At 35.3% G+C, this 16,963-nt stretch overlaps 2 protein-coding genes across 6 annotated transcripts in view; one reads left to right on the forward strand and one right to left on the reverse strand.

Moving 5' to 3' along the window:
• Positions 1–4,011, forward strand: part of LOC139971957 (U3 small nucleolar RNA-associated protein 25 homolog) — a 20,063-nt gene extending 16,052 nt beyond the window's left edge. Inside the window, exon 21 of the mRNA XM_071978816.1 lies at positions 510–4,011. Coding sequence (XP_071834917.1) covers positions 510–750 — 241 coding nt within the window. The 3' untranslated portion in view covers positions 751–4,011. The remainder of the gene's footprint in view (positions 1–509) is intronic.
• Positions 3,039–16,963, reverse strand: part of LOC139971958 (transmembrane protein 62-like) — a 27,129-nt gene continuing 13,204 nt past the window's right edge. For all 5 annotated transcript variants that reach the window (XM_071978819.1, XM_071978817.1, XM_071978820.1 and 2 more), the window contains exons 9-15: positions 15,930–16,085; positions 14,964–15,123; positions 13,801–13,911; positions 11,733–11,817; positions 10,050–10,148; positions 9,539–9,657; positions 3,039–7,545 (exon numbers count right to left, since the gene is read on the reverse strand). In XM_071978819.1, the coding sequence (XP_071834920.1) occupies positions 7,183–7,545; positions 9,539–9,657; positions 10,050–10,148; positions 11,733–11,817; positions 13,801–13,911; positions 14,964–15,123; positions 15,930–16,085 (1,093 nt within the window). In that variant the 3' untranslated portion in view covers positions 3,039–7,182. The remainder of the gene's footprint in view (positions 7,546–9,538; positions 9,658–10,049; positions 10,149–11,732; positions 11,818–13,800; positions 13,912–14,963; positions 15,124–15,929; positions 16,086–16,963) is intronic.

The raw sequence follows: 16,963 nt of genomic DNA on the forward strand, positions 1-16,963 counted from the left end.
CTCATGGTGATAATTTGATTTGCTGATGCATTGCTTCTTGAAATCATGTACTTGTATAAATTCTAATACATGTTATTAGCAGATGCTTCTACCCTAGCATTCTGTGCAAATCAGAATTGAAGTTGTTATTGTTTGTTTTCATCAGTTGCTCAGGATATGAAGTTCAATCTGCTACTTTTATGTAGTTCTATACAGATTTGTACTGTAAGAAAATCAAATGGCGAGTTTGGGTTTGTGTCTTAGAGTTTTCCCGGTTGGCTTCTTTGGATGTAGTTTAAATAAATATTCTCTTTTATTGAACCATTGCTATAGTTTAGTAGGTGGTGGCATTTAAAGGGGTGGCTTTAGAGGCATTGAAACATAAAGGTTGTTGTTGTGAGCCCTCGTCAGCAAAACTTAAGTGATTAGCAGATAACCATTGCCTCATACTCATGTCTTTGTAAGATCATCTTAAAATCACTAGTACTATTTATATTTTATTCATTTTTCTCCTCAATTTTCTCTGTAAGAATCATGTTGAGAGGTATTCACCATGTCATCTTCTACCAGCCTCCGATATACTCTCACTTCTACAGTGAACTCTGTAATATGATCCAGAGTACAGACGCGGCCAGCGATGCGACTTGTCGTGTTTTGTACTCCAAATACGACAGTCAGAGAATCGCAGGGATAGTCGGTTCTAAGAGAGGTGCGCAGATGATCAGCTCTGTTAAGGATCTACATATGTTAGAATCAGGGGAAGAGACTTGACCTGGCAGACGTAAAATATTTCATGTGGATGAGGCTAGTGATGTGACTTGTCATGTAATGTACTCCAAATACGACAGTCAGAGAATCGCAGGGATAGTCGGTTCCAAGAGAGGTGCGCACATGATCAGCTCTCTTATTTATGTGCATATGCATGCTTAAGAGTATCAGGAGAAGAGAGATAATCCAGCAGAGGTGAAAGATGCTAGTTTCTGCTCTCTGTGAGACAGTTGCAGTATTTCCATTCCATTCCTGGTGGGAGCCTCTGACCCATGGTTGCATCTGGTGTGTTGAACTGTTTGTGACTGAAAGATCAAAAAGACTATTTTGAAACAAGTCTGTCTGATACAACACTGGTGCCTTCCAATCATAAAGTCCCCTGTTCGAGTCACTCCAAGATTAATGTATGTTGTCCAGTAATACAGAGTAGTTGACAATTGACATTTCATAATCATGGACGTTAAATGTGAATGTAAGAGACTAACTTCCGTCAGCTTGCGCCTTTGATAAGCCAATGAGGCTTCTTCGCATGTTCCTGCTTGCAGGCGGATCTAAAATACATACATGCATTGAAGTGGCTATACGATTACTTTTTCCATATTGATGTCTGGTGAATTATAGCTCACATGAAACAGCATAAGCTAGGTGTACTTACTCCAAGTGCATGATGGGGGATTGATATCTGGGCTCCATTATTGTCATGTGATCAGTATGTTATTTAAACTCTTTATTCTCATTGCTGTCAGAATGAGGATGTAGTGCTTAGGCATCTATGTATAACATTCTGTTACACACTGAAAAGAACATTGAAGGATGATTATGACTTCATTCTGGACGCCAAGTTTCAATTAATTTACTAAATTTATTTTATTAAAGGCATTGAAGACTCCCCCAAACCGCATGCGGCCATCCGAAAAAGTTAACTTTCTGTTGCTTGCAAGTATCGTTTTGTTAGTGTCGCTACAAAATGCAGACAGTAATGAAACATGATACCTTGTTATCTTTAGCTGGACCTGAGATGTCCATCGCTGTATCGTTTATTTACTGTGCTGTGGGTAGTGACTGCAGCTGTGTGTACTGACTGTACACTATAGTGTCTAATTACCGACGGTAGCAAGCTGTGTGTGTATTTTCTGGGATCGATGATGGTGTCTAACTCTTCTGTTACACCTCATTCCAAACTAGGTCAAATTACCAACATTAGACATTTCTTTTTGCGCAAGTCTTCACACCCTTTAATTTAAAACTCAATTGACATATTCTATGATAAATCCTATTGTTAATGTCTTCTCATACACAGCTTCCTTACCAAGTTAACCTCAGTATGAACTTTCCTTCACATCAGCTGATGTGTCTTGTGTCAAAACCAATAGATAAAGTAGAAAGGTAAATTTTACATCAGCAGCCCTTAGACCAATTCCTTCATAATAGCTGTAGGGTGTTATTCTTCTCTCTTCCTTGGACCTATCTGCAAGGAAAGTGTGACTATCAATCGTTTCATGAAGGTTCTTTTGGGTTCTGGAAAGGATTATTGTTTTGTTTTGAGTAACATAGAAAGCAGGTGGGCCTGCACAGTGTTGAGTATTATATTGTGCAATGTAAGTTTTGACAAATACATAGGAATTTTAAGGGACCACTTCATATTAAAAGAAGTGAAGTTATTGAGACTATTTCAGTACTTTTCAAAGGTAGTAACACAGCTGTACTATGTACATGTTGTCTATAGAGAAAGGTTGAGGTTAACACTGTGGGGTTTACTTGTGGGATACACTGAAGCCTTGCTGTGGTGATGACTAACCACTAACCATGGTGAAAGGAATGAGGGAGGGGATAATTACAAGGACAAACTACACTTTGTAGGCTGTTGACTACTTGTCAAAGGTAGTAACATAGTTTTACTATATACATGTTGCATATAGAGGAAGATTGAGGCTTACACTGTGGGGTGTACTTGGGGGATACACTTAAGCCTTGCTGTGGTGATGACTAACCACTAACCATGGTGAAAGGAATGAGGGAGGGGATAATTACAAGGAAATAGCAAACAAACTACTCTTTGTACAAGGATACATGAGGTTAATCAGCTGTATCATAAGAGGAGAATAATGAAGAGTTAAAGGTTAGACAACAAGGCCTTTAATACCAGAGCTAGTCCTCCGTTTTGTCTAAAATCTACTTTTTGGTCAAATGTGCAGATGAAATATGTTTCAGGTCATTCTGTGCTGTTTTGTTATTTAACATTAATGAAGAGAATAAGAAGGTAAATACATCAACAAGATGAAATAATGCAATGCAATGTGATTGAAATGAGTTTATTCTTGTTCAGTTGTTATGGTCCAAATTCTTTGTTACCCTCACAAGTATTTTAGGAACAGTCTACAGTTACAAAAGTTACCCACAGGGTTATAATAAACATTAACAATATTAAAATTTCAACCATCAAAGTAAATCATTTTGAGCTATCTTTCAATATTAATATCAAAATAGTTTATTTTCAGAGAACACTTACATATGGCATGATACTACAAGTGAATACTTTGGTATTACCCAATCACTTAAATCCAATTATCCAAAGCTATTATCTGTCATCATATGAGTAAAAATAAACATCAATAACAGGTTTTGTGCATTCAGATTGACTCACCCAGTATATACTTTATCAACAATTACTATAAAAAGACAAGTCAGAATATATGAAAATGCATAGACAAATGAAGACAGAATTTACTCCTTGTCCAATTAAAATGGACAAAATGTTTTGAAAAGAGAGTAGGCCTCGATCCAACTAGTGAAATAGTAACAACATGTAAGTATAACTCACATCAAACTGTCATTGTCCTTTGTGGCCGCCATATTGGAAATCACAGTGAATATTAGAGAATTCAATCCTTCCACATAATCATTTACAGCAGAATATAGAAACAGCAAACAGACTGAGAACAAAACGGTTTGTATCAGTAACGAAAAAACAAATGGCAGAAATGCTCAGCAGGAGTATCACAATAATGCCCAAGAGAGAGAGAGATATATGTAAATACTGTGACATTTGATTACTGTGTATAACCAGCATTCCACATACAAATCCTTACCCAGACATCTCCTTTCAACCTTCATTGCTCTGACATGAGGTGCCAGCTGAATTATAAATCTTACACATCCCTTCAATGAGTGCAGCATATACTCAATTAAAGCCAACAGATTCCCCACCCTCACCCTTCAGCTCATCCACATATCCTATCCACCTTCATGACAACCAGTACAACATGCACAGGAATTAAAATTTAAAAAGAAATACAACCTGTATCATTGAAAATTTGAAAATGAAAGAGAAATGACAAAAATCAAATCAAAATGAAGCAATAAAGAAAACAAAAACCTGCCATGTCAACATCTTTGGTATAAAATGATAATAGTAAACATGTATATAGTCTATGCACACGTACTTGGAGAAATCTGAAGCACTGGTTTCGGCAACAATTCCACTAATCATATGAGGATATGTATGATTAATACAAATTAAATTAAAGTTCTCTCAAATATGGTAAACATTAAAAAAAAAAAACACCCACTGTACTTTGCTAGGTACTGGCCCTTCGATGTTGAAGATGAAAAGTAAATATCAATAATACAAAACTATTTTTCATGTAAAAGATTGATAAATAAGCCAATATGGCTACCAAAGGGATAGTATAGTGACACACCAGCTGCTATGTAGGCTAACATCACCAAAAAATATTCAAACCATTGTAACACAGCTTTAAGCATGTCTTTGAAATTTTCTTAATATCTTTGAAATTTATAACCTTATGATTATATTTCTTTTTCACACGCTGCATGCTGACAAATTCATTGATATTTTTCATTAAATTTACGTTTTCGTCTTGGTGACTATTCATAGTGCTTCCTGATGACACATAGTTAGCCAGGGCAGCCTACTGAATTAAGGTAGCATCAAGTAAGATTCTTCTTACATGTCACTTTACCATTCCTTTACACAAGATTTATCGAGAGCTGATTATTTTCCATTACTATCACAACAAATGGATACCCACAATGCTTTTGTCAGAATCTCGACTGACCACAATGCCATGCAAATCATTAGGCATTTCCATGGTAACAAATCTCATATTAGGTTGCCAGGATCAGTAATGGTCAATAAAAATCTGTTGTTTGAGTAATGGATTGATTTATAAATTTATTATTTATTTCATCACACTTAATTAACCAAACTCAGACACTGCCATTTATCTTTAATACTGATACAATCTGATGATTTAAGCTGTCTCACAATGAGTTGAAATCAAAGATATAGTTACAGCAGCATTACTGTATTCATACTCAGACTACAGAAATCCTAAACATTAAGTTGTGTTTCTGGCCTGCCAAACTATAAGGCCGAAAATGGTGAAATATTTTGCACCTAAAGTAGGCTAATGTTAGTTGACTATGTAGCTAATGTATTGGCCTGCTAGGCTGCATGAAGTGTTACTATAAATAATGACATTATTAGGTGATGTTTAAGAACAACACATGCTGGTGTATTTGTTTAAACAATCAGGATTAGTAAACAAGATTAACTGGAGATAAATGAAGACGGGAATGATAAAACAAAAAACACACCAAAAAAAAAACTGAAAAATGAGTGACAATATGGACATAACAAAACTTAAAAAGGTTAATATTACATGGACACACATATTATCCATATCAAAACCGAAATAAAGCTAAGATTACACACCTGTTCCCACATTCATTGCATACATTACTATCAACATATGAAGACACATGTTATTAATTTATCAATTATTTAACAATACATAAAGACCGTCAAAAAAAAAAGAAATCCCTTTTCATACACAACGACGGAATGCATACATGATTTACTCAACCAATCCTGGAGAGCAATTTGACAGCTCTCACATTTGTAGCATGATATTGTCAAGCTTGTCCATATTACTGTTCATTAATTCTATAATTGGGTTATGTTGAATCTTAAAGGGGGTCAATGCTGTCAGTCCAGAAAATAACTAGCATCATATGAAATCACCATGGGCCATAAACTTTACACCCTTAATGGAGTCAGTCCCTTCATTTAAAAAAAAAAATGTGTACAGATCTGTGACTTCTTACAACAATGATCTTAATGATCTATTGACACTTTCACTTTTGATCATAAAGTATCAACTCAGCCTTAGATATCATTTCCGCTTATGACATAGCTTCCACTGCATTATGTGTATCCGTTTACCATGAGCTGAGGTAATATGTTTAGAAAGAACAGCAATAACTAGTTTTTTTACTTAGTAGGTTTCCAGTAACAAGGCACATACTTGTTGTAATATGCAAAGATGATGTAAAAGAAAGAGTTACTTAATACTTTACTTGCATTAGAATAATCTGCAGAGATTACTAAACAGTCTTTACATTAAAGTGATTCACATGCCTTTCTATGCACTTTTTGTAACTGTTTCTTAAAGCACGTACCCTTGGAGCCGAGTTTTACCTGCTCTTGATAAACACAATTTTTCAACTGCCTCCTAAATAATTTCAAATGTTATTAAATACTGCTCTTGGCTATTTTCTACAAACATCCAATTGGATTCTTAAGCTTCAGCATAAACTGATAAGAAATAACCACTCCGAGTCACTCCACGACAAACCACAACTTGTCTAAGTTCCCTACAGCACACAGATGAAATACATCACACAATCAATGGTACTCTTGCTACCCTACAGGTTCTTTATCCCATAATGAGTAGAACCCTAAGTACACAATGAGTACACAACATATCCCCTTGACCTCCTGTAACATTCAAGTCACATTAGGTAATTGGTAACATAAATTTTTACTTTTAAAACTTCGCTTAAACAGGTACACTCTTAGCGCCAATTCTTGGTCTAACTTTTGATCTTTATGATGAGTTATGTGTCAAGTCTCCATCGAAGAAAACAGATATTATTGCAATTTGCCAGTGGGCACGCAAAAGATGTGACTTGCAATACAGTAATGAGGTTATTTTTACAATTACATTACTATAAAATGTCTTAGATAAAGAGCAGAACGTATATATGACTAGTTCGGTAAAGTTATCTTCAAATGTTAGCTGTAGCACCTTGAGTTAAACCTCTACCCTGGTATATATTTATTAATGAGAAATGAAACCTGATTGTCGACAAATGTGAATAAACACAACCACACAAGTACTCAATTAAAAATGTTAAATGTTGCTATGGAGACAACCTAATAGATTTACAGCAAAATCGTTACAACATGGTACAACTATAAAACTGTAGCCATGGTAATATCATAAAAAAGGCGTTTATGATGTCTTTCTTATCATGAAGAACAAATGGTTACCTATACCTCCCACACAACTACATTTATGGTTTTGTTCTAGCAGACCGCAGTGAAATACTAGAGAGAGTCGTCTAGTCTCAACTTGCATGGTTACTATGGCTACCATTGGCAATCACCTCAGGTTGGCTCGGTAAATGGACTTTATAGATAGCATACAGTAAAAGAAGGTCAGACCATAAACTCTTAGGAGATATAAAAAAAGCCATCGGACCATAGGCATACCACACATGCTTTAAAACATAAAACATCCAAATAAGAGGAAAGGTTAATGAAAGATATGCTAGACAATGCAAGAATGATGTGAAGGTTAACATTTTAGCATTGTCAGACTTTTGATGCTCACGCTTGGAACTGACACAGCCATTCTGAGGTGGTGGCCTCTCCCGTAGACCTAACTTGATGACGAAGAAGACTGTGAGAGGCAAGTGAAGAAGCACCATCTGGGAAAAACAGGTGGAAATTAAATGTGAATGTAACGATCGATAACTTTAAGTGTTGAATGAAAAAAAATATGGCGGAATTATCTCACAAAGGAGACCGGTAAAAATGAGTCATTCACTTTTAAGGACACATTATGCCAATGGCAGGTTAATTTCTTTGTAAATTTTTTTGATCCATATTTGTTAAGGAACCAATGGGCTGCAATAGCAGGCAAAACATACCTAGATATATGAAGTTACATCATTACTTTCAGCTTGCATTTTCAATATTAAAAACAAAAATTAACTTGTTGATATTAACCACATAAATAAATATCACCATTAAATTTAAGTTTGTTATATGTAACTTCATTTTGAACTTTCATTTCAATTTCGTTGCTTGTTTATCTTTCTTGGGCTGTGCCTGTTACACACACAAACCAATAGGTACAGTAAAACAAATTACAACACTGATACACACACTCACCGATAGGGAACTAGTTACAACACTGATTCACACACAAACCAATAGGGAACTAGTTACAACACTGATGCACACACAAACCAATAGGGACTAGTAACAACACTGATTCACAAACACACCAATAAGTTTAGAACTAGTTCCAACACTGATTCACACACAAACCAATAGGGAACTAGTTACAACACTGATACACACACAAACCAATAGGGGAATAGTAACAACACTGATTCACACACACACCAATAAGTTTAGAACTAGTTACAACACTGATTCACACACAAACCAATAGGGAACTAGTTACAACACTGATACACACACAAACCAATAGGGGAATAGTAACAACACTGATTCACACACACACCAATAAGTTTAGAACTAGTTACAACACTGATACACACACAAACCAATAGGGGAATAGTAACAACACTGATTCACACACACACCAATAAGTTTAGAACTAGTTACAACACTGATTCACACACAAACCAACAGGGAACTAGTTACAACACTGAAACACACACAAACCAATAAGTTTAGAACTAGTTACAACACTGATTCACACACAAACCAATAGGGAACTAGTTACAATGTTCACTGATTCACACACAAACCAATAGGAAACTAGTTACAACACTGATTCACACACAAACCAATAGGGACTAGTTACAACACTGATTCACACACAAACCAATAGGGAACTAGTTACAATGTTCACTGATTCACACACAAACCAATAGGAAACTAGTTACAACACTGATTCACACACAAACCAATGGGGAACTAGTTACAACACTGATACACACACAAACCAATAGGGAACTAGTTACAACACTGATTCAAACACAAACCAATAGGGAACTAGTTACAACACTGATTCACACACACACCAATAAGCTTAGAACTAGTTCCAACACTGATTCACACACAAACCATTAGAACCTAGCCTAAGTTTTACAGTGACAATTGTCAAAGGGTTCTTTCAGACTTCTAATAAGTCACGGCATCTAAGGTTCGAATCCAGCCTTTACTAGTAATTCTTCTGACTTGAGCCTCTGCACTAGTTGTAAGCTTCAAAGATTGTTTTATCAAGTCACTTTTGCAAATGTGGTACGTAACCCAAGTCATGGCTCATTACCAGACTGGTTATTACCGATGTAAATGATATACATGACTTTGCATTAACATACAATGACATAGATAGATAGTAAAGAGTAGAAACTGTTAAACAAACCACAATATCTACTGCAAAACACCTTTGTAGGTGAATGTATAAGTTAGAGGGCTCGATGTTTCCATCCTAGCAGGATCACCATCAAAGGCAACCCTTTATACAGTGATATAGCTACGCAGACAGACAGTCATACAAAACATTTAAAAAGTAAGGTTCAAACCAAATACTAGAACTAATCAGATTTTCCCTTATTACTTCATAAATATAATTTAATTTATGTTTTTGTACTTAAGCATTGCCACATTTTTTTTTTTTTTTGGGGGGGGGGTTGGTTGGGGATACAAATGTTTTATACTTACATCTAGAAGAACAACAGCATATGAGAAAACCTCCCCAACGAATGAACCATTGACATAGATACCATGCATGGTAGATACTCCATAGTAGCCACCTATAAGCTCTCCAACACACCATGGTCCTGAAAAGGTAAAACAATTATTTTGGCAAAACAATTTCAGAATGGCAGGTACTGACAGGATATTAAGGCAGAGTCCTCAGTTATAAGCTATGCTTAATATATCATTACAAAAGTTTAACCTACACTCTGCTATAATACCTTAATTTCTATAAATACAAGACATGCTTTTGGTCACATTTGTCTCCCCATAGTTACATAGACAGTAAAACATAGTTAGTCAGAGCTCACAACTTTCCTCAATAGTGGTAATGGTGGATGCAGGATTTGAGAACCAGATTTTCAGGGTTTCCTTGCTGGAGGTGAGGAAGGCAATTCTTGTCAACTTGATGTGCTCGTCTAAAAACATTGCTTTCCTATAGCTCTATAGAGATAATGTGCGATAAGTAACTCACCTATGAGTGGATAAAGAGACACTAGTAGCATTGTATAGTAATATACATCCGTGTGTGCTAGGAGAATTAGGCCTCGGAGAATAGGGTTACACTGTAGCACTGAAAAGAAACATCATATCATATTGAATGTTTGTTTAGAATCTTCTGCATACCGAAACACTGATAATGGAATTACAGATAAAACTAAAATAAGCAATATTTGACCAAATACTAGATACCATAAAAAGATTCAGGACGTATTTAGAAATGTTGTCATTCTAATATATGTCATGTGTAGGGCTGCTTTACTTCATGGAAACAGATGGTTCTATTGCAATACTAAAACTATACACCACCGATACACCACTGATACTAACATTATACACCACTGATACTAACACTATACACCACTAATACACCACTGATACTATCACTATACACCACTGATACTACCACTATACACCACTGATACTACCACTATACACCACTGATACTAACACTATACACCACTGATACTAACACTATACACCACTGATACTAACACTATACACCACTGATACTAAAACCATACACCACTGATACTAAAACCATACACCACTGATACTAAAACTATACACCACTGATACTAACACTATACACCACTAATACACCACTGATACTATCACTATACACCACTGATACTAACACTATACACCACTGATACTACCACTATACACCACTGATACTAACACTATACACCACTGATACTAACACTATACACCACTGATACTAACACCATACACCACTGATACTAAAACCATACACCACTGATACTAAAACTATACACCAATGATACTAAAACTATACACCACTGATACTAAAACCACACAACAATGATACACCACCTATACTAAAACTATACACCACTGATACACCACCTATACTAAAACCGTACACCACTGATACACCACTTATAATAATACTATACACAACTGATACTTAAACTATACACCACTGATTCTAAAACTATACACCACTGTTACACCATTGATACTTAACCCATACACCACTGATACTAAAATTATACCACTGATATGCATCCAAGTGAAGAGCAATGGATTTCAGGAACATCCTTCTGTGAAAACCAATGAAGTCCTTCCTCTTGGCAGAAATGGTGCATTCAGATGGGAATTAGCCTAAAAGTGACTATTACTGTAAGTTCATGATGATGATAAAAACTTCAGCCCAGAGTTTTAAACTGAGTTGCAGCTAGGTGCATCTGCTTAAGCTGTAGATTTACACTGGTGTAGTATTCACATTCTCATCTGAAAGGTTTACACACTTTCTCAAGATATGGAAGGTTTGTTGTGACCACTACTGCAATTCTGCATTTTGAGTCTTAAGGTGTGGATGTTAAAAAAAACAAAAAGTTGGACATTAACTAATTGAGAGACAGAGAGAATAAATCATCCTGATATCAACAAAACTTTTTAATCATTTATTTGCGTGGAGCTTCTTGAAGCTAGGCTTCTGATATAGCCTACCAAGTAATTTTCCCAACGATAGCACCATCTCTACCAACCTACGGGCGATATTCACCATATTACAATAGCCAGGTGGTGATTGTTCTTAAGTACGAAGACACGTTTTGTGCATCTTCTGTTGTATCTTAAAAAATATCATCGTAAATCTTGGAGTCTACAAAGAAAGTTCAACATAATTTACCATCAGATCCTTTCCTGAATGAAAACCTGATGATCGGTAGAGGTAGAACTAAAGCACAGAATAGAATTGCATACAGCAGAAGAAGCTGTAGGAAGAACAAGAAGAAAAGAAACACATGATGAAATCAAAAATACTTTGACTTGATACAGTGCTTCCTCCATGTCATTGCCATCTGTTGCACAAGATGAGTGCAATTCTTGAGGTAAACTCTTATCAGAGAGGAGGTTGAAATAAGGGAGAGGGAGGATAAGGAGGATAAGGTGGAGAGGGAACAGATGAAGGGGGGGGGGGATGTTTTCGGTGATGTACACATTCAAGGAACCATAACCGAGTAACCGACTCAAGCATAAAATAGGTAAAAAAGCAATATCTGTTGTTTATGCAATGCACTGTTGCATAAATTGTGAACTTGAAACTTTGAAGAAGAATTGATTATTCATGATTTTTTGGGCTTTGAGATAAAAGAGCAGGCAAAAGCAGGCAGGCAGTTGTTTGAATATTGCTATGACAGATGTTATGGCAAACTGTACCCAGACAGTGCACAAATGTAATATTCTAGGTTTGAAGACTCACAAACTGTACCAAGACAGTGCACAAAAGTAATATTCTACATTTGAAAACTCACAAACTGTACCCACACAGTGCAAAATTGTAATATTCTATGTTTGAAAACTCACAAATTGTACCCAGACAGTGCACAAATGTAATATTCTATGTTTGAAAACTCACAAACTGTACCCAGACAGTGCAAAAACATAATATTCTATGTTTGAAAACTCACAAACTGTACCCAGACAGTGCACAAATGTAATATTCTATGTTTGAAAACTCACAAACTGTACCCAGACAGTGTACAAATGTAATATTCTATGTTTGAAAACTCACAAACTGTACCCAGACAGTGCACAAATGTAATATTCTATGTTTGAAAACTCACAAACTGTACCCAGACAGTACACAAATGTAATATTCTGAGTGTTAAAACTCACAAACTGTACCCAGACAGTGCACAAATGTAATATTCTATGTTTGAAAACTCACAAACTGTACCCAGACAGTGCAAAAACATAATATTCTATGTTTGAAAACTCACAAACTGTACCCAGACAGTGCACAAATGTAATATTCTATGTTTGAAAACTCACAAACTGTACCCAGACAGTGCACAAATGTAATATTCTATGTTTGAAAACTCACAAACTGTACCCAGACAGTGCACAAATGTAATATTCTATGTTTGAAAACTCACAAACTGTACCCAGACACTGCACAAATGTAATATTCTATGTTTGAAAACTCACAAACTGTACCCAGACAGTGCACAAATGTAATATTCTATGTTTGAAAACTCACAAACTGTACCCAGACAGTGCACAAATGTAATATTCTATGTTTGAAAACTCACAAACTGTACCCAGACAGTGCACAAATGTAATATTCTATGTTTGAAAACTCACAAACTGTACCCAGACAGTGCACAAATGTAATATTCTATGTTTGAGAACTCACAAACTGTACCCAGACAGTGCACAAATGTAATTATCTATGTTTGAAAACTCACAAACTGTACCCAGACAGTGCACAAATGTAATTATCTATGTTTGAAAACTCACAAACTGTACCCAGACAGTGCACAAATGTAATATCTATGTTTGAAAACTCACAAACTGTACCCAGACAGTGCACAAATGTAATATTCTATGTTTGAAAACTCACAAACTGTACCCAGACAGTGCACAAATGTAATAATCTATGTTTGAAAACTCACAAACTGTACCCAGGCAGTGCACAAATGTAATATTGCTATGTTTGAAAACTCACAAACTGTACCCAGACAGTGCACAAATGTAATATTCTATGTTTGAAAACTCACAAACTGTACCCAGACAGTGCACAAATGTAATATTCTATGTTTGAAAACTCACAAACTGTACCCAGACAATGCACAAATGTAATATTCTATGTTTGAAAACTCACAAACTGTCTGTTGTGCAGTCAAGCTTGAACAAGATAGATATAAGATAAAGTGCGGAGTAGTGAAGCTGAATGTTGCTAATGGATTACGTACCACTTGTGTCATATCAGACATTAGGAGAACAGCTGGAACAAACCATTGTTCTGGTCTACTGTCATCTAGAGAGAAACGATACCTGATTGTCTGTGAGTTGCCATTTGAATCCTGTATCACGGTGAGAATGAGAGAGACAATGCACCATTAATTAGGTAGGTGTGGCACTTCATTAACGATTATGAATGTTTTAAAGATAAATACTTTATAAGGACATTGGCATTATCAAATATGGTAGCTAGTGGTCACCCCATAATTCTCAACAAACTTATTCCTCTCCAACCAAAATCTTATAATCAGAAAATCTGTGTCTTTTAATTGGAGGAAACATTGGCATAGTAAGAACCAACCAAATCTGTTTAAATTCTGTTTGATCTCGATAGTGGAGTTGGTATTGGTGTATATTTGTCCCACATCAAATTGTGTTAAGCTCCTTAGAAATGGTCAGTTTACATTACTGTATGATAATTCAAATAATATTAATACCCTACAGCTATTTTAATCTCACTCAAGACAAATTGTATCAGGTGGAACTCGAGGTTACTTCACGTTTTTCTGTTTGAAATGCAACATACTGCTTTAATCTGAAGAAATGAGCATTGTATCTCAGCACAGCTTTATAATCAGATCAACACCCGAATAATGTTCGACAGGCTCTAAACAATGAGTGCAGTCTAATGGGCTATAAGAAAATATTCTAGATAATACTTTCAAGTCTTAAATGCAATCATTCCACTTAATCAAACTGACAATTTCTCTTTGCTTTTCTTTCCTCGTTTTTCTTCAATCCAATGATTGTAAAAGGAAATATTAAACAATAAACCAATGAATTGTTTGAAAATTTCGACTAAGCATATGAATGTCATATTTCTGAGTTTTATTGTACTCCAGATACAGAGCATGTATTTTAGTATCATCCCGTGGAAATACCATGCTATGATACATCAAGGCAAATAATAAAGAAGAGTTGCTGTGAGTGATTCCTTAAAAGAAAGCAAATATCACAGGCTAATGGGGAAATATGAGCCATGAAGTTTAAAAAACTGTCCAGAGAAATTATTTTTCATATGGAATAAATTATTATCATACATATGTATACAGTCTTATGTTGACTTCAGTTTTAACTTTTAAAGAAAAATAAGATACTTGGAACAGAAACTTACAGTTGCGGTGACAGTAATGTCGTGCAGCCCTGTCTGAAATTGATTTGTGTTCCATGGTAGGACATAGAGGGGGCCCTCTACATGAGCTGCTGACCCTTGATGACTACCATCCAAATAAACAGCTGTGGATGTTATTTCAAACGGTGAAAAGAGTAAAAATCTGAAAAAAAACAAGGAAAAATAAATAGAAAGTAAGAAAAAATTAAGATATGACAATAATAACAAATATTATCACTGTATGCTAGAAATGATATCCAAATGGTAACATTGATGAAATTTAAAGTTTTCCTTGTCTTACCAACAAAACATAGTTTTAGAAAAAAGCCTTGTTCTTCCCTAACAGAAATTTAACAAATCTTCTCCAAGGGTTTATCATTCAGAAAAGAAAAAAAAATTAAGATTATTCAAAGAATCCTGACAAAAATTTCCATCAAATTTCAAGGGTCCTGTATTATTCCTAATTGTTGCATAACTTTACTGAGAGTAGCAAATATTTCTTTTGTATCATTCTATAAAGCAAAGAGACAAAGGGAATGAAACTGAAGGTAAGACTCCTCACCATTTTATGGATTATTAAAAGATGAAACAATAATCTTATGGATCATTATAAAAGATGAAAACAATAATCTTTTGGTTTATTAAAAGATAAAAATCATGACTGATTGAAGAAGGAAAATTGTTAAAAAAGAAAATTCAATGTAAAGACTTCTCTTTCATTTTTTCAGGAACTTGATGAACTTGTAATGCAGTTGAAGGCATCAACTAAATCATTTATACTTTTAATGAGTGTATTAAAACATCATTACATATATATGTGAAATTCAAGAGGTGTCTGGTGTTTATAGGTAAGCAGTTTGGTCAGGGCAGATTTGGTTATAAGATCGAACCAGTAAAACTATCAGTACAGTTGTACTTGAGACCACATGAAACATTTCACAATTTTAATAATAAATTCATTTTCCATACCTGATATGTGTCGAATGCAGCATTTTATGAACAGGTTCATGCTTTGGGGCCATGAACCTGGCCCTCTTAGGGTTAGTGATGAGGATGATGGGCCATTGACCAAATTTGATGTCTACAAAACTTAACATGTCATGATCCATGGCCATAACTCTATACCTGTAGAGAGGGGAACAAAATTGCACTCATCAAAACAAGTATCCTACTGTAGTTAGTCCATTGATCAAATAGCTGTGAGGATTATTCCAAACAGGAAAATTCCTGTCTTTGCAGCATGCAGTGTTTCATCTCATTATTCCTCAATACTGTTAACGTTATAATTTAAGGTTAAGCCTGTGGTAAGGTTAGGTTAAGCCTAAGGTAAGTTTAAGCCTAAGGTAAGATTAAGCATAAGGTTAAGGTTAGGGTTAAGCCTGTGCACAAAAATCAAACAACTTGATCAACTCTCAACCTTAGACCTGTTACATCAAGACTTAAATGGTGTGATCATGGTGGTGTTACACCAGTTAAGGATCACAACCCCCTTCAAAATAGACACCATACATGACCTCGATTAAAGGTTGGTGAGTGATCTAAGTACAGATGATTCCATGTTCTTTTACAAGTTGCTCATCACAGTCTACAAATATTTCTTAGCTGAAATAAACCAACCCTTCTACAAATATTACGTGGGAGACAAATTCACAACTTTGAACAAAAATTTTATTTACATACAGTAGCAAACTTCTGTAAACTCAGATAGTCTTTTGTAAGTAACCCATGGTTGAGAAGCACAAAATAAATTGCATGTATGCATTCATCTTAGTTTGTTATCTGTCCAGTCTTAGTCTGTTATCTGTCCAGTCTTAGTTTGTTATCTGTCCAGTCTTAGTTTGTTATCTGTCCAGTCTTAGTTTGTTATCTGTCCAGTTTTAGTTTGTTATCTGTCCAGTCGTCAACAGACTGTTCATGGAAGTTAACAATTAACATACTCATGAATATTCAGAGATGTAGCTGAATTCTTTACAAAATCTGCTGTATACGATTAATTTAATGAT

Source organism: Apostichopus japonicus, chromosome 8 (genome assembly GCF_037975245.1).
Source record: "Apostichopus japonicus isolate 1M-3 chromosome 8, ASM3797524v1, whole genome shotgun sequence".
In the NCBI taxonomy this organism is placed as follows: domain Eukaryota; kingdom Metazoa; phylum Echinodermata; class Holothuroidea; order Aspidochirotida; family Stichopodidae; genus Apostichopus; species Apostichopus japonicus.